This window comes from Pseudopipra pipra, chromosome 8 (genome assembly GCF_036250125.1).
Source record: "Pseudopipra pipra isolate bDixPip1 chromosome 8, bDixPip1.hap1, whole genome shotgun sequence".
NCBI classification, from domain to species: Eukaryota; Metazoa; Chordata; class Aves; order Passeriformes; family Pipridae; genus Pseudopipra; species Pseudopipra pipra.
In genome coordinates this window covers 34,942,958-34,956,610 of record NC_087556.1, presented here as the reverse complement: position 1 = coordinate 34,956,610, position 13,653 = coordinate 34,942,958, and the positions used below count along the sequence as shown (strand labels likewise).

The 13,653-nt window shown below is 41.2% G+C and overlaps 1 protein-coding gene across 9 annotated transcripts in view; it reads left to right on the top strand.

The window, feature by feature from the left end:
* Positions 1-7,695, top strand: part of TACC2 (transforming acidic coiled-coil containing protein 2) — a 120,484-nt gene extending 112,789 nt beyond the window's left edge. For all 9 annotated transcript variants that reach the window (XM_064663620.1, XM_064663619.1, XM_064663616.1 and 6 more), the window contains 4 exons: positions 4,462-4,622; positions 4,958-5,064; positions 6,181-6,301; positions 7,121-7,695. In XM_064663620.1, coding sequence (XP_064519690.1) covers positions 4,462-4,622; positions 4,958-5,064; positions 6,181-6,301; positions 7,121-7,186 — 455 coding nt within the window. In that variant the 3' untranslated portion in view covers positions 7,187-7,695. The remainder of the gene's footprint in view (positions 1-4,461; positions 4,623-4,957; positions 5,065-6,180; positions 6,302-7,120) is intronic.
* The last annotated feature ends 5,958 nt before the right edge of the window (positions 7,696-13,653 follow it).

The following is a 13,653-nucleotide window of genomic DNA, read 5'->3' as shown; positions in this document are numbered from 1 at the left end:
GGATTGTGGGATCTCCAAGGCCAAAGTTGCTGGGAAGAGCACCAATGACTGGTGATTTTTGCTGCCTTCCTGCATTTCTCAGCCATTGGGAGACACCCCAGCCTCCTTTCAAATGAAGGGAAAATTTTGCCTTTAACTAAGTAACTAAATTTTGCAATAACGGCAACTATAATAAAGTAATTAATAAAACATCTAATAATATATACTAATGATATGCCTGGCTTCATTCTCTATGGTGTTATGCCTCCTTTGCCTTCTGTATGTACAAGTGAGCCAACTTGCCTGCCTTCTGACATAGTGTCTGTCATTGTCATCGTGCAAGTGTTAAAATAGGAGTGACCAGAGTATGAAAAGAACTTATTTAATTTTGCTTTACACTAAATATACTCTGGTATATACCCTGAACCTGGCCAGTCATATGGACACACACAGGACCTGTCCTTTTTTCCCGAGCATATGCATACAGTTAGCAACAGAAGTTTCTTTTTGACAACAAAGTCAAATTCTATTTCTGAAAAACAGATTTAAAAAAAAAAAAAAATCAAATTTTGAGACCACAGCACAGGAAGTTGATACAGAATTGGGGTCCTGAGGCAAAGGCACAGCCTTGGTGTCCGTGGCACATTCCACCACTGCCACTTCCTCTTGTTGCAAAGAAATGAAGGATAATTAAAGCACAGGGCCATTGACCACTGAGTAAACAGAAAGACCTTTGAACTTCACAATCAGAGTGTCAGAGTGTTTCAGATGCTCTATGGCAAGTTTTTAAGAGCTGTGGCTATAAGTAATTTCATTTGCTGTCCATTTGCAAAGGAACTGAGCCAACAGCAGTGACACAGAAAACGTGTTAATTAGAGCAGTATGCAAATTCTGCAGCATGGTAGTGTGTTAAATGCGAGGCTTCTCCCTGCATTTAATGTAAATTTTAGATCTAATTGTCCCACTTTCTCATGCCATTTCTCGTAAACTGCTGTCTGTTCTGATACAGGAATTTGCTCATGCAAATGCCACATGTGGAGGGAAATATGTCTGTGTGCTATTTGCATGTACTTCACTGGCCTGTTATCACAGTAATGGCTTAGTGCTAAAGCAAAATATGCCTTGTTACAAAAGAAATGCCTGTGCTGTTTCTACTTATGATTTAACCCTTCTGAGCTATTTATGCAGCTCTGTTAGTAGGGCACTAGTGAGCCAATTTCACCAGTCCCTCTGGTGAATATTCAGTGGGGTCGATAGGTCCTACTGAGCTTTTTGTAGGTTGGCATGTGTATATAATGAACATTGAGAATATTCTGTATTAACTATATATGATTGTCTACATTTGCCTATAAAGGCACTGAAAACATGCATTGCAAGCAGTAACTGCCTTTGATTCCAAGGGCTGTGGAAGGTTTGTCATACACATATAGGACCCAATATTACCCAGCTTAGCTTATGTGATTATGTGACACTGCACAGCCAGAGCTTGCAAGCTGTCAGTGTAGACATCACTCTTAGTGTCTCTTTGCATATTTTTACTGGTGCTTTAACTTTTTTTCCTTTTTCCTTACACTTGCCTCAACCCCTAACACGTTTTAGTTTATACTGAGGAGTGGGGGAGAAAAAAAGACCGACCTTTCCTGGTCAACCTGCTGCTTGTGCTGCTGCTTTGCTGCCTGGTGCCCAAGTTTTGCAGCTCACAACTGTGTGGCTGTGTGGAGCAGAGCCTGTGTAACCCCAATATTCACTGCACCCCATCCTCCACACACCTTGATCACAGCTACCCAGAGTTCCCCTCCAAAATCCCCATCCCAATTCCTTTCCATTGATGGATTTGTAAGTTGGGTTGGGTTGTTTTTTTTTTTCCTGTTAAAAATGTATCCTTATACTTTACATTTAAAGACATTATTAAACTCTCCTTGTGAAAAACAAACAGATGTTATGCTTTGTGCATTACAGGTTGTTGCATTACTTATTTTCTGCTTTCCTAACAATTCCCGATTTTCTATTTTGCTTCCGTTTTCGTTGCTTCTTGCTATTTGCTTGCAAAAACAAAACAGGCAAGCCTGGTAAGTAAAGCTTTTCACCAACTTTCACACCAGCATTTTGCATTTTTAGTTACTTTTGCTTTTGTTCTGTGTTTGCTGCATTCCCATTAAGTCATGTGAGTAATAGTGAGCTGAGCCTGAAAGCGGATCTGCTGTGGAGGTGCTCTGATTCTGTCAGTTTGGACAGTGTTAGTCCTGAGCATACTGCTGTTATTGTTGGTGAGCCATGGACAGTGCGTGGTGCAGACATGGAAGTAGTTTGATTAAAGTATCTTAATCACATGACCTCATAAATGCCCTGAGAAATAAATATCTGTAACTGCTTAGCTGAGATCTGACTGGCAGACTATTAGCGGCATTGAAACTAAATCGTGGTTATAGAAAATAAAAGGTCCCTTCCAGCCCAAACCATTCCATGATTTGATGAAAATATCACATAAAACTCCAGTCCCCCTCCAGCCAAGGGCCAGTTTTTCTTTTCTGTAGTATTTCACTATTTTGGTTTGGGAGCATCAGTTGGACGGGGCTTGGATCAACCTGGGCTAGTGGAAGGTGTCCCTGCCCATGGCAGGGGGTTGGAACAAGATATGCTTTAATGTCCCTTCCAACCCAAACCATCCTGTGATTCTGTATAATTTGCCCCTGTTTCCCATGTGTAAGTTGAAGTGGGGCTTGGGATGAGTGTTTGAGGAGCTGATCCAGCTGAGGAGAGAGGAGGGGGCACCACAGTGCTCTGGGAGGAAGAGGAGGAGCTCAGTAGTTGTGAAAAAGCACAACATGAATTACCAACTTTCTGCCTGCCCTAAAAACTAGTAAGAAGGAAGTTTCTAAAGTACCTCAGGCAGGAAAAGTAAGGTTGTGAAATTAAATACATTAAAGTACATTAGGTGGTCATGCAAAAGGACCCCTTCTCCTGCCTGGAGTTGTGATGACAAAACTTTTGCCAGAGAACAGGATCCTGCCAGTAAGTGTTTTGGAATTAAGCTTCACAGTGGGTAATATCCAGCGTGATTAAAACTAATCTAGTGCTGGAACACAAGGTGACAGCTTCTCAGATTTAGAAAGATAAACACAGGAGAACAAATTGTTTACTGTTTTGATTGAGAATACATTCATTTTGACATTACAGATGAACGCAGGGTGTCTTTAGGAAGGGAAAATAGAAAATGTTTATTCTTAATGAAATGTTAAATATATCAACCTGATCTGGCATTACAGGGCTCTGGGTTTCTCTGTTCTGCCATATCAAAGGTGTTTGTTCACCAGTAAAATAAAGGTGTTACAAGCAGGTCCTGAGAGTTTCTCTGTTTCCTTTGATCTTCTGCATCACAGAGCAAAATTGAATATGCAAAAGGAAGAGATTAGTCTCAGATTGGGAATTGACAGTATCAACTTTGACATTTGGAGCTGACCAGCCCTATAAATGTTTAATTAAAAAAAAAAAAAAAAAAGAAACTTTCGTTCAGTTCTTCATATTACAAAAAAGGCCTAAACTAAAAGTTGTACATTCTGAAATGCTTCTTATGTGGGAGAACTTCTTACCTTATTTTAGTTTCTGTTATAGATGAAGGAAAAGGATTAATATAAAATTGCTGTGTTTTGCAGGTTGGTTTTCATTTCAGTATCATTCAAAGTAGCCCTTAAAACACAGACACAGGAATTATATTTTAGGATATGAAGGAAACAATGCAGCATTTTGTAAGACAATGCCAGACCTGTTCTTCCAGTGTTATATGGATATTCCAACTTATTATGGGGTCAGTTCCCTTGAAAAGTTCTTTTCTCTATGGATTTGGATTCCTGTTGTGTTCTGCCCACCATCCCTGGCTCAAATTTAACTATACACGGGAGGATCTTGGCAGATGTTTTCTGCAGACCAGAGCTTAGGAAGGCTGTCTAGTGTTAGATTTCCTTTCTGCCACATGCTACAGTAATCCTAAAAACGAGAGTTGGCAAAACACTGGTTTTCCAAGGGAAGAATTGGAGTTAATTCCACTAAATAAAGTGCCTTGTTTTTATAAAAGAGATGCTAGCAAGCATATATCAGCAATGGCAAATAATTTGTTGCCGATGCTGGTAATATGCATACTGTCCTTTCCTGTAGTTAGTAGATATTCAGACAAGTAGGGGAAATCCAACACCTGCCTTTTCGTGGGAACAGCCAAGTTTAGAGTAAATAAATCAGCAGTACAGAGATACATTCACATTTTCCCCCAACATCAAAATATTTAAGTATCACTGTTTTTAGCAACTGTTATCCAAAACAGGATTGAGTCTTTATATAAAAATGGCTTTTATGCATCGTGCAAACTTACTGATACACAACATAGAGCCCAGCATAGTAGAAACTGTAGATGACAGTGAAATCAGTGTTCTTACTACTGGTACCCTTCTGAAAATCTTTTTTCCCCTCCCCTTCTCTCCTTTCTAACAGAGGATGAACAGAGGGAGAAATCTGTGTCCCACCACACCGTTCAGCAGCTGATAGTGGAGAAGGAACAAGCTTTGGCAGATCTGAACTCAGTGGAGAAATCTCTGGCAGATCTTTTCAGGAGATATGAAAAAATGAAAGAAGTGTTGGAGGGGTTTCGGAAGGTGAGTCTTGTTAACATCTGTAAAGGGCAAAGCTGAGCAGGCTCCAGTGCTGCTGAACAGAAGGCACATCTTGTGCTTCCAGCCAATTCACATGCACTGCATCAGGTCTAAAGGTCTAAAGTGCATGACATAATATAGTCCTCAAGTGAAGGGTTACAGACAGTTATCAAATGCAAACAGGACTGTAAAGCTTTTTACATTGTGTGATATTGCTTCAGATGGCCTCTGTGGGGGGGTGTCAGCCCTTAAAATAGCTGTTTGTGACTCCTGCCAATAGGTGCCTGCCCTACATTTTGACCACTTGGATTAAATTTAATGTCATCTTCTCTTTTAAGAATGAAGAAGTGTTAAAGAAGTGCGCACAGGAATATTTATCACGAGTAAAGAAGGAAGAGCAGAGGTATCAAGCTCTCAAAATTCACGCTGAGGAAAAACTGGACAGGTAATTGATTCATAGAATCACAGAAAGGGACCTTAGAGACCATCGTGTCTCAACCCCCTACCATGGGCAGGGAGACCTCCCACTAGATCAGATTGCTCCAGATCCCATCCAGCCTGGCCTTGGACACTTTCAGGGATGGGGCATGGATTGTACATATCTTTTTCCAGGAGCTGATGCTGCAGGAGGATTCCCGTGGTTGAACCTCACATCCCAGACCTGCTCCTGCAATATGCAAAGTGCAGGCTGCCCCGTGAGGGTGGAATGAAATTCCATAATGAGAATTTCTCTAACGTGCTGGTGTTCCTTCCAGCTCCTGACCGTGCAAAACACCTTAGATTTCTATTTTTATCAAATGTCTTCATGTTTCTGTAACAAATTTTCCACGGAAGATCAAGAAAGAAGCCATTAGCCAGATTTGTGGAGGTGGAGAGAGGGCTGCAGCTCAGATGTTTGCACCTGCAGCCTGTATTCCTGCCCCCAGAGATTTGCCTCTGCCCCTGTGCTGTCTTATTACCCCTGTATCAATCAGCAGAACAGAACCTGTCAGTGCTGCTCAGCTCTTTCAGTGCAGAAGCAGTCGGGTGCTCTCTCCCTGCTGACACTGGTTAGCTAAGCAGGATCAGCCCAATTGTGCTGAGGATGATGAGCAGTAGTTACACAAAAGATCATACCAGGTGTGCACAGATAAGCTAATGTCAAGGAGTGAACATCAGACTGTGGCTTAAGAGAGGCAGCTCTGGTTGATTTTTAAAGCTTTTTTTCCTATATTTTCATGTAATGACCAGTTAAGCATTTCTTGGAAATACATTCGGAACTCCCAGTACAGTCCCCTGAACTGGAGATCAGATTTACAAACTGCCATAAAACACCTCTGCCTAAGTGATATTTGTGACCCCAGCACAAATATCTGAAGGGAGCAACACAGACATTAGGAAAAGACTTTTCAGCCTTTGCTGAGCAAGAGGGGGGAGTGGAGAGAAGTCTCTAGAGACAAGTCTCAGAATACTGCCAAAGATGTGCCCTCTCCACCCATCTGTTAAGGTGCAGTCCATCCCTTGGCACCCACTGCCCTTTCCTGTAGAGAACCTGACATGACCAAACCCTCTGTTTTTGCAGAGCCAATGCTGAAATTGCACAAGTGAGAGGCAAAGCTCAGCAGGAGCAAGCAGCGTATCAAGCCAGCCTTCGTAAAGAGCAGCTGAAAGTGGACGCCTTGGAGAGAACACTGGAACAAAAGGTAAACAGCAATTCACCTCCTCCTGGAGGTCAGACCAGACCACAGGTCTGCCCTGCTCCTCAGTTCCAGCTGGCCCAGCAGTATCCTGGCTTCAGGGAGGGCAGCACTGCCCAGATTTTGGGACAAAATCCTCCCCATGCTCCAGGCACTCGAGGCAGATGGTTTGACCCGAGTCCCCCGAGTGCTCGGGGCTGGCTCAGCCTCGGCCAGAGCTCAGGGTGCACCTCTGCAGTCCAGGCCCTTGGTTTGCTTTGCTTCTGGGGTTTAAGACCTTGCTTCAGTTCTTCTTGCAGGTTTCGTTTCCCTTTTTAGTTTTAGCTGTGATTCCAATGCTAATTCCAAAGTGTCTGTAGGAAATGTCTATTTATATCTCGTGTTCCCTAGCTCAGCCGAGGGAGCTTGCTTTGGCATAGTACAGCTTGTCCTTGCTCAGAGCCCTGCAAAACAGGGTGAAAATAATGAAAAAAACAGAAAAGTGCAGCCTAGAAACAAATTTACACTATGTATCATTATGGTCTGCTTGGAATGACTGTTTTAAAGCTGTCTGCTTTGGTGCTAAATTGGATTTATTGAAGTCAGAGGAGCTGTATCTGGAAAAAAAAGTAAGCATTTGTTTGAATTCACATAGCTGTACCATGAATACAAACATGTAGCTGTACTATATATGCATTTATATCTATATGTATAGAAATTCTGTTCTCAGGAGTGGAGGAAGCCTAATTTTCCCACACTTCTCCCAATGGTTAGATAATGCTAAAAAAACCCTCCCCATCTTAGTGCAGCAATATTTTTAATAATGCTTACTGTTTTATTTTCCAGAATAAAGAGATAGAAGAATTAACAAAGATTTGTGATGAACTGATTGCCAAAATGGGGAAAAGCTAACTTTTAACCAAATTTCTGGACTTCGATCCTGAGTGCAATATGACCATTGGCACACTGATGTCCATACATTTATGTGGACAGGTTATATTTTCACTTTTTCGTATGCACTACTGTATTTTCTTTCTAAATAAAGTTGATTTAATTGTATGCAGTACTAAGATGACTATCAGAATTTCTTGCTATTGTTTGCATTTTCATAGTATAATCCATAGCAAGTTGATCTCAAAGTTCCTGTATCAGGGAGATTGTCAAGTTCTCTAAGAAATTACAAATTGCTGATCCTAGCCTTCCCTTTGTACATGAGTTCCCATGTTGGATGTCTTTTGGATTTAATATAAACATGTATTACTTGCATGGGGACTCTTGCCTTAAGGAATGTAAACTTTATCTGCATTTGCCGATTTGTAAAATAAAATTAAAAATATTAAAAAAAAAAAAAAAAAGAAAATGCATGTCACAAATGAAATTCTCTATTGTAAATAAATTTTTTCGTTGGAAGTTGAAGATAAGTATGGCTCTGTTTTGTGTCCTTCACTTGCCTTATTTCATGTTCAGCACCAGATACAGCAGCTCTTACGAATTAATTCCTTCACAGAAAGCACTTCATGGGTCGCTGCTTGGAACACTTTGTGGGTCACAAGAATGTACTACTTATGTGCACATATCTAGGTCTATATCTCTCTAAATATATATATATGTTGGATTGGAACCACTCAAGTCTCAAGCATAGTCTTAATCCTCCAAAATATTTAATGCTCTGACCCTGATCCAGCAAATCCCATGGGCAAACGTAATGAGGCTGCTGGAGGACTTGGAGGCTGTGGCATACGGTGATGGGATGGTTTTTAAGCATGTTCCAGCACTGAAAAGTGAACACATTTTCGTCTTCCTGCTCCTGGAAGAATTTGCCTGCAGGGTTTGTGGAGATGAGGTACGTGTGATTAGAAGTGCAACCAGAATAAGCTCGATAAGTAGCATTCTCGCACACCTCTTTATCCTGTAAGTTATCCTCTGCAGAGGATTAGCTATGTAAGAGAAGCATTAAAGCTGTAATAGCAAACAAACTGCTTTCTTTGGCTAATGGTGCATCTCTTGGATCTCCATGATGTGGACAGTCTTCAGCCTGGTTCTTGTCAGCTCCCTTTTTGTCCTCAAAAGTAAGTCAACCTCCTTTTCTTTCTTCTTTTCTTTTGTTTTCATTTCCTGCCTCAGGCGTGGCTGAGCCTCTTTGCTGTTCTGGGCTCCTCTCCTGGGTTGGGTTGGTTTCAGGTTATCTCGTGTGTGTGGTTAGCACAGAATTCCACCTCTGTAAAGATAAATATGTGTGCTGACAAATTCAAATGCACGTGTCCCCATGAACAGCAACATGCTCTGCAAGGTTCAAGTAAGGTGTTTTAAATATTTGCAAACTCATGCCTACTTTTGACAGTACCATATAGTTTGAACTAAGAACAAGAAAGAGATTTGAGTTACAGTTGTAATGTTTAAACAAAAGCAAAACTCAACAGGTATTTTTGTGCTTTCCAGCAGAATTAATACTTAAGGAGAAAATGAAATGTGGATCATAGTAAGATTTCATATGTTTTTAATGTGTTTTTTCATGATACTGTGAATCAAGGATCATGATGAAGGGGAGGGGGAAACATGATTCTCCAACTTGCTACAGAGAGCTCCACTCTGAAAATGTTACAAGAAGGTGTGGACGAAGTTACAGAACATCAGATGTTCTTGGATTATTTTGAGCACAAATTGTAACAACTAAATAATACATGACTGAATTTTTTTTATCTTTAAAATCAGTATCTGTACCACTTCTAAAAAAGAAACACTGATAAGATATGCAGTCTTCAGATTTTCTAAAACTTCCTGCCATTTTTTGTACGTGCTTCAAACAGAAAACTGAGCAGCTGATATTTTTAAATACTTTTTGTAAACTCTTAACACTACTGCTCTAAGTGGTCTTTTTTTCTCTTAACACCAGCTGAAGCACTGCAGTGCTACACCTGTGTAGGTTCTAGTGATGAGGACTGTAACAGACAAGGAAGTCAGCAGTGTCCAGGGCATGCAGATGCCTGTGCAGTCATTAAAGGACAAGCAAGTAAGTAACCACAAATGGTTCAGCCTCACTAAATTTTTCATAGTAGAAATAAATAATCAGTGTTGGAAAGAGAAGACTGTAGAGTAAGTTAAGGAGAAAACCAAAAGGAAATGTTTCCTCTCAAAATAAACCCTATTAATAACTCTCAGTTTTATTGTATCAGCAGTCTGATACAAAATCCCACTGAGAGTGATTTGGCAGTGCCACCATGAGCTGTACCCACTCTGTGTGAAAGCTGTAAAAAAGCATTTAAGTATTGCCCACTAAGTGACTTCCCTGGAAATTAGGAAAATAATCTGAGGAGGCACTGCACTTGTGCCCATCCAGAGATATTAAGGCTGCATCAGTTGCATCTGAGATAAATGACAATTACTTAAGTGGGAGCTTGTCAGTGTTCTGCCATCTGATGCAGTTGTGTTCATTACTTGTAAGGAGCAGCCAAACCCGGTGTTGTTGCTCAGCATTTGGTGGTCAGGCTCGTGCTGAGGGGATGCAGGTGGGAGGGGTGACCATTTACAGGTGTGTTTGGGTTCAGTGTGGCTCTGTTCCAGGTGGAGTTATGAAGTCCTGCTCGTACAGATCCTTCTGTGAGAAGGCGAGGAGGGACGGATTCAGAGCGCCCGGAGTGAGCGTCTTCTGCTGCTACTCCAACAACTGCAATAAGAGCCTGGCTTCAAGAGTCACCATCTCCAATGGCTACCTCCTCCTCCTCATCTTTACATTGCTGTGGCACCCGTTGTTGAAGCTGACATGAGGGGGATTAAAAAAAAAAAAAAGAGTATCCTGAAGCAACAAGTCTGCCTTCTTAGCAAGGGATGATAATATTTCTTAATCATTTATTAGACACACACCAGGTACCACGTATCTCAGTAGGCAAAAAGCATCAGGCAGACGTGACAGATGTTTAGATAAAAATTGTTTCATCTGCTCAGTTTGTCTTGACCTGCATGTAAGAAATGCTGCTCTGTTCTTTTTTAATCCTAAGGGGTTGATTGTGCAAATACGTAACATTGCCCTACAATTTAGATAAGGAGAAATCTTTGCTGCAAGTAGCTCTGTAGTGAGGTAAAGGACCAATATCTTCCAGATGCTGTTTACTGTAGGCAGACACTCAAAAGCAAGCTAAAATTTTCAAGCACAAAGTGACTGAAAATTCTAGTAAGCAAGTTAGTCTTTCAGAGAACACTGGCACACTGGACAAAGCCAGAAAACTTGAAATAAAGACAATTTAGTATTAATACAAACTGGTAAGAGAAGGTCATTAAGAGAACAACTCATAGAGATACATTATATTATGTATTATATATTATATTCCTGGAAGCGTTCAAGGCCAGGCTGGACAGGGCTTGGAGCACCCTGGGATAGTGAAAGGTGTCCCTGCCCGTGGCAGAGGAGTTGGAAGGTGATGATCTTTAAGGTCCCTTCAAACTCAAACCATTTTGTGATTCTGTGGTGGAAAAAACCCCACCTTCCAGTCTTCTCTTTTCTGATCCTTTGAGAATCTTACTATGGCATTGGAAGAAGAAGAAAAGAGAAGAGCTTGGGAGTTGTTTTGAACTGGTAAGCTCCCTCCAAAGATCAGCTCAATCTATCTCCTCTGCTGGTTTTGAGAATAAGTGCTTAATCCCTGTCTTGAAGGCTTAAGTAATAATGCTGTTGATCCAAATTCTTGCCATGTCCACTATGTAGATAATTCTTCACTGCCCTGAAAGTCGTTCTTTGACAGTAAGAGTATATGTTTCCCCCTCCAATGACGTGACTGAGTTGATCTGAGGTGGTTTATGTATCCTTTTCATTTTGCAAAGTGAATGAAATTACTTGGAGATCTTTAGAGGTGTAACAAACTAAATTAATATTTTTAATAATCCCATTCATTGCAGTCTTGCCAAGTAAATGATCCAGAATGGGCCACATAGTAGAGGGCATTGTGCATCACTGGTTAGTAGACAGATGTGGTCCTTTGGTTATGTTGAAACTAGGAAAGGTGGGAAGTGACATAAGGTGTGGTGTGATAGCCCTAAGCAGTGTCTTGGGTCTGTGATGTTGGAGAGCAGGGTGGTACCTCCTTTGATTCAAAACTCAGAGCAACAGGCAACCAGAGGAGTGATATTTGTAGATTTTAATATCCAGCTGTGATGATCTGGTCTAATGTCTGGCACACAACACACATAGGACCAGCTTAAAGTCCAGCTGGTGTAGCTGAAGTAGAGGTGGTCTTGGCAGTTCTAGTTTTAGTTGCCTATTTGGACAAATGTTTGGTCATCAATTTAAGGAACTCACAAAACATGTGACAAGGTAGTTTTTCCACTAGCTTTGTGTCGTGACTTTTTTCAGTATAATTCTTCGGAAAATCAGTTTCCAGCAGCGTGTCATAGAATTCTGCACATTCACCAAAGTTTTATTAAGTTTGCAAACTCTAGGGAGCTTCTTCAAGTGAAATCAGTGAAACCTCCATGTAGAGCATAATCCTCACCTGCCTCCTAGCTGTTGCCTGTCACATGGACCAAACTGTCTCTTGGTTTTATTGTCCTCTTTTCTCTGTGTGGATCTTTTCATCGTCTCGTGTAGATAGTGGCTTCAGCCTGGCACTACTCTCCTGGGGTTTGTTCAAATGGGCTCAGACAAGGCAGTTCTGATCTATTCTTAGTCTCTAGGCATGAGTCTGATAAAACTATGAATATAAAGATGGTAACAATGCAGCAGATCTTGGCTGAGAATGTTAATTTGGGCTTCAGCATCTCATCTGTTAAAAATCACTTAAATTGGTGTAAGTATTTTTCATTTCATTCTCAGCTTGAAGCAGTCCCTTCAATCTGTTCTGCTATGGCAAATAGGTATTGATTGTATCTTTATTTTCTGATTGTTCTGTAATGATAAATCTGTATTGAATGTAATCTCTGTATATGCTCAGTGCATTTCCTTAATGAGAAAATAAATCACATGCAATGGCTGACGTTGTCTCTTGACATGCAGAACTGCTTCTTTTAATTGGGATTTCCAGTGGCATCTGGCGGCCCGTTTTCCTGCAGGAATTCTGTTGGTTTGTTTTTCTTTTTAATGTGGGGTGTATTCCTCAAATCAGTTAGATGAAACAGCGAGTGTTGGTAGTGCTCTTCCTGCTGTATTTCCATGGTAAAATAAGAAGGTAAATCTCTATCCTCTTGACAAACACCATCTGTCGTTCCTGACGGCAGCCAGGATTGGGATCTTCAGGCGGCCCCGCCGCCTCCGTTTGGTTCTGCCCCCCCAGCACGTCACGGGTTGTGGTTTGCTTTTTACAGGTCTGACATTCTTCCTGCCTCATTATCAACCTGAAATGTGCCTGCATGTAGATACCTGGAGATGATAAACCACTTTTGTGGGTTGGTGATTTCGGAGGGTTTTCACAGCGGTTCTCGGCGTAAGCATTGACGGGAAGACAAGCTCAGAAAAAAAAAAAAATTGGACAAAATAGAAGGAATATTTTTTTAAACTCCACTAAAAATACAGAAAATATCTTAAAGTTTCCATTGCCTTGACTGTGCAGAGCTATTTGCAGTCGTGTTAAATAGGAAGTATCTGCCTTCAGTTTGGTTGCTCTGAAGTGTAATCATTCCCGGTGCAGCGGCAGGGTCTTTCTGTCTTCCTCAATGTCAACAGGCACTTGGGACAAAAGGAGCAGAGGCTGATACTCAAATGCCTTCTGCTGTGACTAGAAATGACAGGGCTTCTTTTTCATCTGTTGTATGAGTTGGATCTCTGTCATGTCTCTGTTGGATAAGTGCTGGATTTGGTTGTAACTCTGCCCTCTCACCTCCAAGAAAGGATCTCCAAAGGAAGAGATTCATTATTTCTGGTTTATAAGTGAGAGAAACTCTCAGTTATAACTAGAGCCCCAAAGCATAATTACCAGGATTTCTTTCTGTCCTCTTGTTTTTGGCAGTACAAACAGCATTTCCTTATTTTCCTAGTCTTCTCAAAGGCTGCAGGAGACTCTGGGACCTCCCAGGAGGGCACATCTGAGCAAAGTGCCCTGAGCTCTCTCTAAGATCATCCCTGCAAATGTACCATTTCATTTGGGTCAGTGTTCATCCACACCTGACTTTTCTGCAGTGAGAGCAAAGTAGCAAGTTGTTCCTGGTAAGGAATAAGCAACTCTTATGAGCTTTAAATCTAGATCAGAGAAGATCACCTCAATACCTGCTGTGGTTTTTAATGAAAGCTTAAAGTACATCTTGCTATCACAAACCACAGTTTCTTTTTCAACCTTTTTTGCTTACCTGAAGTGTTAGTCATGTGTCTCTTGTGCCTTGTGCTGTCATGTCTTTGTGTGCAATGAAAGCCCAGCTGTGACAGATTTCATTGTGAGCATCACTCCAAAGGGTCTTGA